The following is a 14,273-nucleotide window of genomic DNA, read 5'->3' as shown; positions in this document are numbered from 1 at the left end:
CTTGTAGATAAGGCTGGTTAAGCTTATAGGTTTGTAGTTCCCAGAGTTTGTTGCTATACCTCCTTTATGAAGGAGGATGACAGTACTGTTTTCCATTCAGCAGAGACAAAATCAGTACTCAGGCTGTGTTTGAAGACAATTCCTAATGGAGTTGCTAACTCATGTTTTAGGTAATTTAAAACACAATCTGGGATGCCATCTGGTCCCATATAGGCTGTGTTTTTGGCCTTGGAGAGAGCATTAATGACTTGCTCTTTGGAGATGCAAGGTGGGGGATATGTAGAGAGAATGCTTTGTGGAATGTTTGGAGAGGACGGGGGGGTGAAATTTTCACCAAACCTGTTGGCTAACAGGTTAGCTATTTTCACAAGATCAGTGTGTCTGTGATGCCATCCACAACTAGTTCAGGATACATCTGGGTCCTACCCTTTAGATTAGGGATATAGCTGAAGAATGCCTTATGGTTATCCTTAGCTGTAGTTGCTAAACTTTTTTTCAAAGTTGCCCTTAGAGGATTTTACAAGTTGTCTTATTTGGTTATTCAAGCAGAGGAGGGTGTTCTTCCAGTGCTGGGACTTCTCTTTTTTATTCTTAGACAGCAACTTCTTCCTCTTGTTGTATAACTTATTAATGCTAGATGTCCACCAGGGAGGTTTGTTTTTTTTCTTGAAGATCTTGTTTTGATCCTATCAGGTACAGCTGTGTCAATACATTTGTAATAAGTGTTTGTACAGGGCAGTTATGCATAACTTAGTATAGTTGTCAATGCCATCTGTGAAAAAAGGAGCTTGGAAATTATTTATGCCTTTCCTTAGGAGGGTATAATTATCTTTGGAGACATTTTTGGCCTGATTTCACCTAAGAGGGGTTCCAGTGTTATAGCTACTTCAAGTGTGACTGATTTGTGATCAGATTTAACCAGTGAGGGTCCTATACTTGTGGTGGTGCAACAGTCACCCATGTTGGCGAGGACCAGGTCGAGAGAATGACAGGAGTGTTTGAGCCCCTTGTGGGATTGCATACTATTTGTTCCAGAGCATTAGTGTTAAAGCCCAGGAATCTTTGTGTGAGCATGTTGGTACTCATATAAGTTTCCCAGTCAATGGAGGGATAGTTAAAATCACCCATTACTGGAGTGTTTAGTTGTAATTTGATTGACTCAAGTAGGTCCAAATAAACAGTGTGGGTATCTTGGTTCATAGAAGGGGTCTATAGTAAATATGACTTGAAGGGGGGTCTTATGAAATTTTCCTATCTACTCAGTCTAGAGGTGTATTTATCTTTGATGAAGATAGATACTCATCCACCTTTGTTTCTCACATGTTCATTTTGTGGTCTGAAAGTGTGGAAGGCATTGTAGCCTTGCAAGGCTGGGGTACTCTCTGTGACCCTAAACCAAGTTTTTGTGACTGCACATACATTAACATCCTCCAAGAGGAGTGTTTACAGAGAGTCCAGTTTCTGATTTAAACTCATAGCATTTAGCAGCATAACCTTTAATTCATTTGTGAGTGATATTTTCACCTCAGAAATTTTGTTTGTGAGACCTTGCTTACAAAAAGTACTATGGGGGAGGCAAGTGCCTTAGCCAGTAACCGAAAGCCTAGAGGTGACAGGTGAAGACCATCTCTGGCAAAGCAGCATGGTCTATTAACCATGTCATCCCAGACTGACAGGAACTGGATCCCCTTACAATGACACCAAATTAAATAAGCCAATTGTTGAAGTCAATCATTTTTTTGTTTATATTGTGGTACCATCCTAGGTGAGGGTAGAAGGCTGCTCAAGGCTAGAGACATACCTGCCTGGAACACATGTTCGTAGATCTCAATCATGTCTTTCTTCATATAGTTCAGTGAGGTACATCTTAAGTCATTCACACCAGCATGAACTATGATGGAGTCATAACAGTACTTGCTGTTGAGAGACTTGAGTGCATGTGTGATCTGATGGATCCTGGCAACCAATAGACAGATGACCACAACCTTCTCCTTGTCCAGCCTGGTGAGTGGGACATCTGTGTGTCTCACAATGGACTCACCTATGACTAAACTATTTGGTTTAGATGTGATTTGCTTTAGGGGCTTATTTGGTGAGACAGTGGTGCTTGTGTTTTTATGTGTAATTGAGTGCTGTGGGTGCTGTATTAGGTGTAGCATATTTGTATTTGTAAAGTCTCTGGTGTTTATGTAGGTTTCTGGTGAGTACCTCCATGTATGATGATTTATGTGTTGAGTGCATGATTTGCATAGGAGATGTAGTATATGAGCTGACAACCTTTTTGTGTTACTGTTCTGTGTGCGAGAGCAAGGATTACAGATTCTTAGTGTAGATGCATCTCTCACCAATTGTACTTGGGTGATTTAGAAGCAGAGGGTAGTCAGCGTACATGAGGCAGTTGCTACACTGCCTAAGGATACCTATGTCAATCAGTCTGGTAGCAGAAATGGAGAGAAACTGCCCATCCATAATGCTAGGTTAAATCCTGTTTTCACAGTGGGGAGAGAAAATGGAGGGGTGTGGTATAAATGGGTGCTCTAAACAGGGTCCATACCAATGGGGTGCTTTATAAAGGGTCTATACTAGTGGGGGTTCTCTAAATGGTATGAAACTATTGTAGATTTGGTGGTTTGGGGACTGTTTAAGGGGCAGAAGTGCATTTGAGGTGCTCTTTTGCAGCTAAGTGCAATTTAAGGACTTCTAGGCCGGAACATGGGGAGCTACTAAGGGAAAATGTATTTACTGAAGTTTTTGCATCTATAACTTCCAATGGTTGTCCCCACTGCATGGTAGTGTGCAATAATGCATGGAGGTGCACTACATGTAAACAGATAAATACAGCAGAGCAGTGGTTGGTCGACTAACTCTGTGGAGCTGTGTTAAAACAAGTGCAAACCTGCGCAAACACAGGGCTTATGTGACAACAGTAAGCAAACTGAATTAAACAATTTAACCAATAAAAAAGCTCAAAACTGAGCCCTCTGCCAGAAACCTTCAATCAGATAAGTCCAATCTGCACTCCCTGCCACAAGGGTGCAGGGGGACCCTCTCCAACAAAAGACAGCCTGATTTAGTGTTCAGTTTAACAAAGAGAACCAGATTCAGAAGTCTGATTCTAGTCTGTGCTACAGCAGACAAATTTGCAACAAATCAGCAAGAACAGTTTAAAAAAACAGCAATATAACAAAAATACAGTTTTTTGGAGCAGGACACCAACAATTTTATCACCCATCAAGTTCACCAACATGGAAATAAGGGCAATGGATTGCTTGGTAACCTCAGTGCAACTACAAGTAGAATGGGAGACAATGAGATAACAGTGGAATGTTTTCTTTAGTGCAGACACATAAAAAGTCATTATGCTATAAAAATTAAAAATCAACAATAATCTTCTTATTTCAGGTACAGAGCAGAAGTGTTTCATGCCCCCCAAGTCCTTCCCCCAGAAACCCAAACTGGAAAAAGGGGTACAAGGAGATTGGGTACCCCTATTGAGTTAGACAGTGGATGGGAGACATCATGTACTACGGATGAAGACTTTTTTAAATAAAATATTCATTGCTCAGATGCACACTGAGCAGGAGAATTGTCTTCATTTCAAAGGTTGAATACTTGTGCATTGTGCATCCCAGCAGTGTCCATACATAGAGCTTTTACCCTGAGGAACTAGGCATTAACATTGCTAATCCTGCATAATAGGCTTTAGGTAGAAAAGGCAGTAAATAGTTGTTGAAGTGCTTATTTCTTTTTTAGTTAAAAACTATTCATCAAGATGGATACTTTCTTATAAGAAATAGCACTAGTAAATTGAACACTTAACAAAGATAATGATGGTGTGACTCTTTGTGTATGCGTGTGTGTGTCTGTGTCTGTGTATTAAAATGATGATGAGCAATATTCACAAGATTACTGCAGAATAGAAGCTAAACATAACAACATTATACATTGCTTTGATGTGCATCCTAGTGAAATGCAGTTCACACATATTTATCATCACTGCAAGAATGCACATTACCTAAAAGGACTGGAAAACTCCCATACAAACCACTGAATAAATCTGGCACTTTTGTTGGTAAACTTTAGTTAAAAACAATGGTCTTGCAGTGCAAAGATAAGAAAACCCTATACGACTTGATGGTGGGCCAGAGTTGTCTATGTGGGTACAAGCTAGTGTGATAACTAAATCATTTAATTGTGCAAGTCCTTATTTATTAATGAGCATGTTGTGGGGCTTTAGGATATGCTGGTAGTTTTTATGCTCGATAAACCTATCTATAATAATATTCCAGAGTATAGTGATAAAAGATACTTGCTAAAGCAACAGTAACTTAATCAGCTTAATTAAGACTGAACATCATTGCTATAACTTGCAAAAGACAAACTGTCTACCAGTCACAGCTCAAGCAACTCTCTTGTATCAGCTCTGACCCACAACTTACCACATAACATAACATATTCACCTCTGGGAAAGAAACTAAAATAAGGACCTTCAAGATAACACAGGGGTTTACATTTCATTTGATTAGCTTATCATTGATGCCCAGGTGTGGATGGTATCAAGGGCTTTGGCCAAGCCCAGGTATGTTGTGTGAACCAGTTTAATTGAATCTAATGCCTTAGTGACTTGTTCAATAAAGTCCACCAGGTTTATGAGGCAGGGTCTGCCTTTAACAAATGTAAATTGGTTTGAGTCCAGGTTTCAAAGATTGCCTATGCCCATGTTTATAAACTCTGTAATGATGCACTCCTTTGCCTTAGAGATAAGACTAGTGAGGCTGATAGGTCTATAGTTGCCTGACTCAGTCCTGGGTCTCCCTTTGTTGATTGGGATGACTATAAGAGTTTTCCACATCTAAGGCATGAATCCATTGAAGAAGATGAGATTGTATTGATGAAATCAGGAGTAAACCAAGCATTCATTGACACTGACCAGAAGGTAACCTGGCACATTGTTAGGACCTATGGAGCTAGTGTTTTTAGCTTTGAAAAAAGCAAACTTGCTCAGTAGTAATTTGTGGGAGAGCCACCAAAAATATACGTGAACAATTTGGGGGAGTTATGGGGTACAGTTTGACCTAAATTTGTCTGCTAGTATGTTGGCAATGTCCTCAGGGAACTAGTATGTGATGTTGTGTTGTATTAGCTCAGAGCATTATTGGTTATTGTTTCTTAGGTTCCTGACATAGTTGAAGAAAGCTTTGTGGCTAAATTTAGCATGGGTGGTGAATCTCAGTTTGTACTTGCTCTTGGAGGATTTGGTTTTGTTTTTAAATTCTTTGTTGATCATTATGAGCTCTTCCATAGCTAATGGAGTATTATGTTTGCTCTTATGGGTTAGGAATTGCTTTTTCCTCTTGAATAATTTGTTGATATTGGGGTTCCACCAGTGGGTTTGTTCTTAAATTCAGTACTACAAATATGTCTTATGGGGACTAAGGCCTCAATACTAGCTTGGCAATATTTAATTATCTTAATTTTATCAACCCCTTATTTCTTCTATTGCCGACAAAACAATTTTCAGCTGTTATAGCTCACATCTATGTAGAGTAAAACTATTAATATTCTCGACTTAGACCTGCTATGTGGGGCATTACATTGCAATTCATGTAAAAACTTTAAGTGTAAACTATAATCTTTGAGCAGCATTCTTTGCCATCAGTATTAAAAGGCATGTCAAACGTAGTGCTGTAAATAATAAACTGATGGGCATGGTGCATCAGCTGTATATAATACCAAAAGCTAAACTGTAAACCTGTAATCTTTGAAATATTTTGTCAGGTCCATAGACAAAGTCAAATATAACAAGCTAAATATATGCTGTAAGCATTGTACCATCTTTTGGCCTGGGTCACGGCTGCAGATATTCCCTGCAAAAGCCCATCTAATCCTTCAACAAATTAAATTAAATGAAACCAAATAAATAAACATATTATTTAAGAATTTAACATTCAATTGTTATAAGATAAAGCATTATACAGATAAAAGGAAAAAACATAATTTCAAAGTGGTTACATAAAATTTGTTACCATATTCTTTGATCTCAATTTCAGCTGTGGCCGAAGTAGTGAAGTCTTCTTTGTAGAATGCTTGAATTTGCCAAACACCATACCTTTGAAAGCAGAAAACATTAAGTGGAGACTTTCTACCACAGTAAGCTATAATACAACTGTTGGTAAGTGTATATACACTGAAAGCCATAAAGAGGAACAAAATATGAAAAAAATAGAAAACAAGTATTTGCATTACAGTTTAAAATGACATTATCAATTACAGACTGAAGTGAAATGGCACAGATAGATACATAGATAGCTATAGATATAAATATATATATATTATTTTACACATCATTTTGAGACAGATTTATTACTCTTAGCAAAAATATTTTTCTAATGTGTACTACTCATGTTTCTGATAAATCTAGGATTTATTCAAAGTGTTAATTTTTATAAATTTAATTGTGATTACGGTATGACTTAGCAATAAACAAATATTGGATTTTTACTCTTAATCATAGTGCACATACCTCACTTGGAAAAGTATACTAAGTTACTTACACTTTATCTAAACACATCCTTGTGAACTAGAAAAGAGTTAGAATGTAGTCAGATAATATACTTACCACATAAAATGAAACAAAACTGCAGTAACAAAACGTGCACAAGTATACAAGACTAGGAAAGTAGATATTTTGCTGTTTCTTATCCTCTCAAAAGATTCAACCATCAGAACTGTCTCTAGCTCTGGGTAAGCAAAGCTGAACACTTGCTCCCTAGGGGTGCCAAGCACAAAGTGCTTAGTTGATCAGACAAAGGAGAAAATGCACAGAAAGCCTGAATAATGGAAGATAACCAGCACAGCACCCTTGTACATGCAATTATCTCTAAAAATGCAGGGAAGTACAAGTCTGTTAGCCTAACAGCAGTAACAAGGAAAGTCGTGAAAAGAATCTGGAAGGAAATATTACTTGCTTTCCAAGAGCAGAGCAATCTCCAGGACAATAACCAATATGGGTTCATAACTTGAACAAGCTGTCAGCAAAACCTGATCTAGTCTTATTATGACTGGGTTACAGGAGAACATGACAGGAGAGCACTGGTAGATGTGCTCTATGTGGAGTTCACCAAGGCCTTTAAATCAGTCATACAGGTGGCTGTGAGGAAAACTGAAGAGACTGAAGAGATAAACAAGACTAATAAATTAGATTTCTGGAGGCTACACACACACACACACACACACACACACACAGACAGACAGACACACACATACACAGACACAGACACACACACACACATACACACACAGAGACAGACACACACACACACACACACACACAGACACACACACGCACAGACACACACACACACACACACACACACACACACACACACACACACACACACACACACAGACACACACACACACACACACACACACACACACACACACACACACACACACACGCTGCAGCATGGAGTCCAGAAGAAAGTTACAAGAAGGGTGTCTGGATGGCAAGAGACTGAAGGAGCTAAAGCTCTTATAATTACTTGGTAAAAGAGATAAGGGAATGTTGTATGGGTGTATACTCTTGTGTCAAGAACATATAAAGGATTGTCCTGCAGAGGAATAGCAGAGAGAGAGCAGGAGAGGACACTAGTAGCAGATCACAGAGTCTAGATACTGTTTGTATCTGTGAAAGCACTTCTTAACAGAGACAGTTCTTTATGCCAAGGAATGGCCTGCCAGAGTGGGTGACAGAGAGAGAAACTCCAGAGACATTCAACAGGATACCAGACAGTTGCAGAAGGGGTTAAGAGGAAGGAGACAAAATGCTGAACACTCTTAAAGGACAGACTAAATAAGGTTACTGTTTCTTTCTGTCTTTGAACAAATGCATTGTGATTTAACTGAAATGAGCACAAAACAGAGTCACTGACTCTTCATGCCAATTAAATTATATTTTATATAGCATGCAATCTCTGTTTTTACTGTGCATAACTGCCCTCTTGATTTCTTCAATGCAGCCAGCCTTTCCAGTTTCACATACGTCCCTTACCACCACCAAATCAGCTGTCTGTCTGTCAACCAATGGCAACAAGTTCAGCAGCAGTGTTGTAAATGACTATAGCTAGGTGACTAAGCATCTCATCTGTCTGCTGAAATATATAAATGGAAACAGAGATAGACTCAAGAATAAATCTGCATAGTGGTAGGTGACTGATGTGCTCGCTTTCTTATATGACATTTACAATAAATCTTTTTTTGTGTTTTGTGATAGTATAGCTCTCAACAACTTAGCTAGAGAATTGGGAACAAAGCCAGAAATAATGTACAGATTTTGAATATTGGTCTTATATAATTAAAAAGTTGCTAGAATGACACATTTTGTATTAGCATACATTTTCTGAAGGATACAACGTCAGAAACTCAAACGTCTCTCATTATTTATTGCAGTCCAAAATGATTTCCCAGAAAGCCACAAATCATATTAGGAAAAGACTAAAACTATGAGTCAAAAATCACAGACATTCTCTGGCATCAGTGACAGTTGAGAGGTATGTGGCTTTTTATGTATATATAATGTGAACGTGAGATACATTTGTGTCTTTAAAAACTAAATTATTATATACAGTTCTGAGACGAAGCTGTTAACTGCTTTTCACCTGTGCTATTTTTTTCTGTTATTAAAGTTACTGCTTTGTTTCAGATGTGTAAACATCAGTGCATATCTTGACTTGGTGTGAGTACTAGGATATTGTTCACATAAAACAAATGAAAAATGACTTTCTACCAGAAAACTGCTCCAAAGGGTTAAGTGAATGCTGTCTAGCTCAGAGTAAGCCATTTCTACTGAAAAATTGAATTTTTAACTTGCAAAGTAGTTACTTTACCAGATATCAGCCATTAGCTCTTAATAACTGAATTTTGTCCAAAACTGCCTGGTCAACATGGAAGCAGAGGTTCATATGTTTTTTGAATTGCAGCCAAACTAAATAAAGTAAAAAAGGCCAGATAAATATATTATGTTATAGACAAAATGTGGAAGTCATTTATAGTTCATGTTCATTTTAAGACAGCCAGAGTGTTGCATACGAGTCAGTAATGAGCATGATTAATAAACAAATTGCCAAAAAAGAAAAATTATTCATGAAAGGGCAGGCTTCCACAGAAGTTTTCAAGTTAAGGAAGGGTCTGTGAAAGCATTTCTCGAGAGCTTCTATCAATTTTCTGAAATTTGACCAAACAAAAGATGAACAAAGTTAGAGATAAGAGTTTTGATTGGGCTGTCTGTTACCGAATTGTATGAAAAGTTACAGCTATAAGTGAATTTAGCTTTGAAAAAGGGAACTCATATTGCTAGTGAGGTTGAACTAGTAAAGAGACAAAACTTAATACAGCAAATATCATGTGTGAGGTAAAACACAAACAAAATGTCAAATTCATTAAAAAGTTTGATATTCACCAAATGTGTGCATGAGAAGTGGAGAAAATGCAAGCTTAGAAAATGCCTGAGGTATTTCTGCTTAAATACAGAGTTGGAGTAGCAGATGCATGTGGCAAAAGATTTAACAAATGTAACAAGATGCAACATATTGTTGTTTACAAATGTAAGCTAGTGAAAAAGGGCAGCTACTGAGAATAAAACTGAGAAAGGTTTGCAGAAAGTGTTTTCCTGGTCTCACTGACTGCTATGCCAAGCATTGAACCAGACTGGCAAGTCAAACTCCTGATTCATGGAATCCCAGTAAGCTTTAAGACTGATACAGTGACTGATGTTATAGTAGCATCACATGCTAGTTATAAAAGCATCTCAAAGCAGCCATATTTTGCATGAAGCAGAAACAGAAATATGTAGCCCTGTAGGCAAACTCAAGTGCACTAGAATATTTCTAGCAATGTCTAAGTGGAAAAGACAGGCATGAGTTCTGAGTTTGTCTGTTTGGAGGATCCATACATAAATAATTTGTTCAGCAGAGTTGTGGTATGGGAGTTGGGGTTGATTGTCCAAATAAAAGAAATTAAAGTGGTTGTGTTTGATAGAGTCAGGCTGCTTAACTATGAGCCGATAACAATAAAGGTAAAGCTGCATACTGTGCCTATATGCCTTCACCACTCTAAGACTTCCATTTCCAGTATTTTGCAAAGTAGAGGCAGAACTCGCATGTATGTAAGTACTTGAGTGAGCTAATGTATAATTGGATGATCTGAATGGTGTGTGTCTATGATTCCATCACTACAAAGAATGGCAGAACATGAATACATTCATACAAATATTTCAAGCATTGGCAATAATTCCCTTCTAGCTTGCCAATATAGCAAGAGAGTTGCTCCCATAATAAGAATCCTGGCTGTCCTTAAAAATATCTAAACTAGTGTTTGCTTTAATGTAATTCGGTAGTCTATGCCATACATCAGCCATTCTCTCAGAGAACCATTTAATACACTCATTCCTATAGAATCCTCTACATAGGTTGTTTGATGATTTTCTACTACTTTTTGATAACCCCAAACATTCCCAAAATTAGTTGTATCTAAATGCCCTATATATACCTGAATAAGGTCTCCTCTTAAATACGTATATGAGATACTGTACAAGTTCAGATATTTTAGTCTTTCATAATAACATACATTTTTCAAATCCATATATTTCTGATGTACTCATTCCAGTTTACTCATGCTTGTTTTCTTATAAGGTTTCCATTTTGTTATTCCATACTCAAGTTTGGGTCTAACATAAATAACAAATAATGACTTCATCATTTCTGATTTCCAAGACTTTATAAATCTTTTTATACAACCTATAGTTCAATAACATTAACTAACTGGTTGATATGATTAGAAAAACGCAAAGCTGGATCTACGCATATTCCAAAATCCTTAAATGAATCTACACTTTCAATCACTGCATGCTATATTAAGTATTCACCTTTCAGTTTGTGTCTCCCACATGCATAATTTTTGATATATTTATCAGCATATTATTCTCCTGAACCCAAACTGTCAAGTCAGTCAAGCTCTTTTGCAGATATGCCCTATCTGTAACATATACAATCAGTTCACCCTTAGTTTACCCATTTTCATATCATCTGTATACAGACTGTAGAACATCTCAGATGAAAAAGATACAGCTGAAAGATACCATCTAAACAAGAATTGGCCCAGGATACAGCCCTGTGAGACACTCTAACTGTAACCGCAAATTTCACCTGTCCAATTGCTGTATGATGCTTGCCATGTCCTATTTGTAAACCATGCAGCTATCCATTTTATCAAGAATACATCAATACCTAGTTGTTCTAATTTATTGATCAGTGTTTTGTGTATGACCCTGTCCAATGCTGATGTGAAATCTATGTAAATTACATTGCAGCACACTTTTTCATTCGTAACTGTTATTATATTGTTAAAGGACATCATGCTACAGGTGGAAATAGATCTGTTTTCAATATAGACATGCTGATACATGGTTTCAAGTCCTAATCTTTCCAATTCTGACAATAATTTATCCATTATAACCTTCTCCATTATTTTTCCACAACATGAAAGTAAACATATGAGTCTGTATGATTCTGAGTCTGTCCTACTTCCCTTTCCATTAATGACAGGTTTACATGTGCATGTCTCCAGTCTCCCCATATTTATATGACCTAGTAAATAACATATATAATGGTATAATCCTTCTTTTAATTTCTCTGAGTCTTTTGGTTTCTAATACCATGACGGGAATGGACTCCATTCCTAAGTCAAAGCATGATTAAAGTTCATGAAATTAGCATCGTTTCAATCTTTGATTTGGCCAGAAGTGCTCTTTGCGACACTGGCAATGTGCCCAGTAATTACTCCTTCTGCAATTCGTACAGGGTTACATGAACTGGTAACATATCTAAATACGATTGCAGATTCATTTTTATAAGTCCTATTGCTCCTACTACTATTGCAACTGTCTGGGTAGCTTTCTTCCACATTGCTCTTGTTTCTGCCTGCAAACCCTGATATTTTATGAGGAGACTGTATTCATTAGGTGTGGCGATTTCAATGATCAGTGCTACTTTTGTCTTCTTTTTATGGACCACTATATCCGGTTTTCTAGCATCTATCTTTTGAACTGTTGGTAATGGGTGATCCCATGTGATGTACACTTCATCATTTTCTACGATGCTTTGTGACTCATGTTTCCAGTGTTTTTCACACACTTTAATACCATAATGTTTGCACAATCCCCAGTGCAATATTCTTGTCACATTATTATGCCTTTCAGTATACAGTCCTTCTGCCATTAGTATGTCACAACCAGCAACTAGGTGTGTCACTGTTTCCAGTTTGGTTTTACAAAACCTACATTTGTCTGTTTCTCCCACATGTTCAAAGGACTTTGCAAACCAGCATGTACATAACCCACTATCTTGGGCTGCCAATGTTAACCTTTCATCTCTTGGTTTGAATTTGTTTCTCCTTATCCATTCCTGCATTCGTTCCAGATCAACATGAGGTTCTTCCAGAAGTTTTCTATACTTGCAACTATATTTATGCATTTTCCACATTTTTTGTCTTCTCATCTGATCCTTCACCTTATATTCTATTATTTGGCGCATTCAGTTGCTGTCTGATTTTTATCTACTTCTAGTTTGATTTCCATTCCTGCTTGACGCCGATATGCTTCTGCTAGATTAAGCAGAGAAGTCATCTTAGATTTATTCTCCTCATGTTTCTAAACTTTCTCTAAATTTGGGTCTTGTGAGGTCAGCAGATATGTTTGAGTCCCACAGTTGCAGATCTATACCTGTAATCAATTTCAAGGAGGCCCATCCCTCCTTCGGAACGGGGAATATATAAACTTGGTATGCACTGATTTTTATAAATCATTTGGTGAGCATGAAGCATCCTTCTTGTTTTCCTATATAATCTGTTCAACGCATTTTGGGGCCAGTCAGTCACTCCAAAACTGTAAGTTAGGACAGGAAGAGTAAATTAGTTTATAGCTTGGATTTTGTTCCTAGATGTTAACGCTGTTTTCAGGATTAATTTAAGTCTTCTAAAGTATTCCTTACTATGTTTTATTCACATTTGCTGATGTTTTATTGTTGATCCTTCATCAATTCCCAAATATTTATACACTCCCTCTTGCTCAAGTTCTTTTATATCACATTCTTGTCCTGAACTTATGTTTTCTTGGTGCTGCAGTTTTCCTGCTTTAAAGGTTGCTTTTGCACATTTTTTATTTTTTGCATTCAAACAAAATCTCTTTCTAAGCCATGTACATGCCTTCTGCGTTTTTTTCCATTGAACACATCACTCCAGTAAGCTTTACATAGTGAAGTTTTTGATTTCATATAAAATGTTATTAATCTTCTGTGCATTGGTTTAGATTTCAATTTGGCAGTATTATCTAGAAACAAATTAACCTTTATGACGACATGATCACTGCACATCAAGGTTGGTAAAACTTGACATGAGGTAAAAGTAATTTCTTTAGGAACACAAACAATGTCTAGTATATAATCTCTGGTAGGCTTTTTTACAATCTGAAGCATTGTTGTTCCTGAACATACACTGTAAATAATTTCCTTACTGATGTTGTTGAATCTATATTTTCCAGTTTGTTTCTGATACACTTAAGTCCTCAGCCACTATTATTCTTTCCTCTTGTGTTTCATGCAAAAAATGTATGAATTCCTCTAGGTCATCAGGACCTGACTTCATCTTCTATTTCAGTAATATCTGCTCTATCAATTGTTAGAAAGGAATGATCTTCATCACCATTAGTCTCACCCTGCTGGCTTTATAGATTCACACCTTGAGCCATGTTATCAGATTCTTTCCCCTCTTTTTTCTTAAAGTAATGTTCTTCAATCCTTCCAGATTCAGGTTTTGATTTCTTACTTTTCACTTGCCCCTTGCCTCTCTTTTCTACCTTTTCTGTTGGAATAATGATGCATTTTTCTGTAGAGTAAATGTTTTCTGATAGAAAAATGTTATCATTCTGTGTAATCTGTGTGTTAATTAACAAATCAGTGCTCTTTTAGGATTTATGCTATTTACTTTATAAACATTAATCAGTTTTTTTTTCCTTGTTATTTGTTGTGAACTTCTTCCTTTCTTTGTTTTTTTTTTTCTTCTATATTCTCTGAATCTTCATATTGCTGAATACTTATATTCTGAATTCCAGAGCTGTCAGTGGTATTATCTTATTCAATAGGGGTTGTGTAATCTTTAATGACAATAGAGACTTCCTTTCCTAAATGGGTTCTATTTGCTCATTCCCTAACATTACTCTC

General features: G+C 37.0%; 1 protein-coding gene across 1 annotated transcript in view; it reads right to left on the bottom strand.

Annotated features, from left to right (window-relative positions):
• The window catches only part of C5 (complement C5), a 1,726,304-nt gene that overhangs the window by 1,555,001 nt on the left and 157,030 nt on the right, over positions 1-14,273 (bottom strand). Inside the window, exon 6 of the mRNA XM_044057986.1 lies at positions 6,027-6,109. Coding sequence (XP_043913921.1) covers positions 6,027-6,109 — 83 coding nt within the window. The remainder of the gene's footprint in view (positions 1-6,026; positions 6,110-14,273) is intronic.

Source organism: Protopterus annectens, chromosome 16.part0, assembly GCF_019279795.1.
Source record: "Protopterus annectens isolate FY-2018-M chromosome 16.part0, PAN1.0, whole genome shotgun sequence".
Classification (NCBI taxonomy): Eukaryota; Metazoa; Chordata; order Ceratodontiformes; family Protopteridae; genus Protopterus; species Protopterus annectens.
The sequence above is the reverse complement of the archived record's forward strand: the minus strand, read 5'-3'. Positions and strand labels throughout refer to the sequence as shown.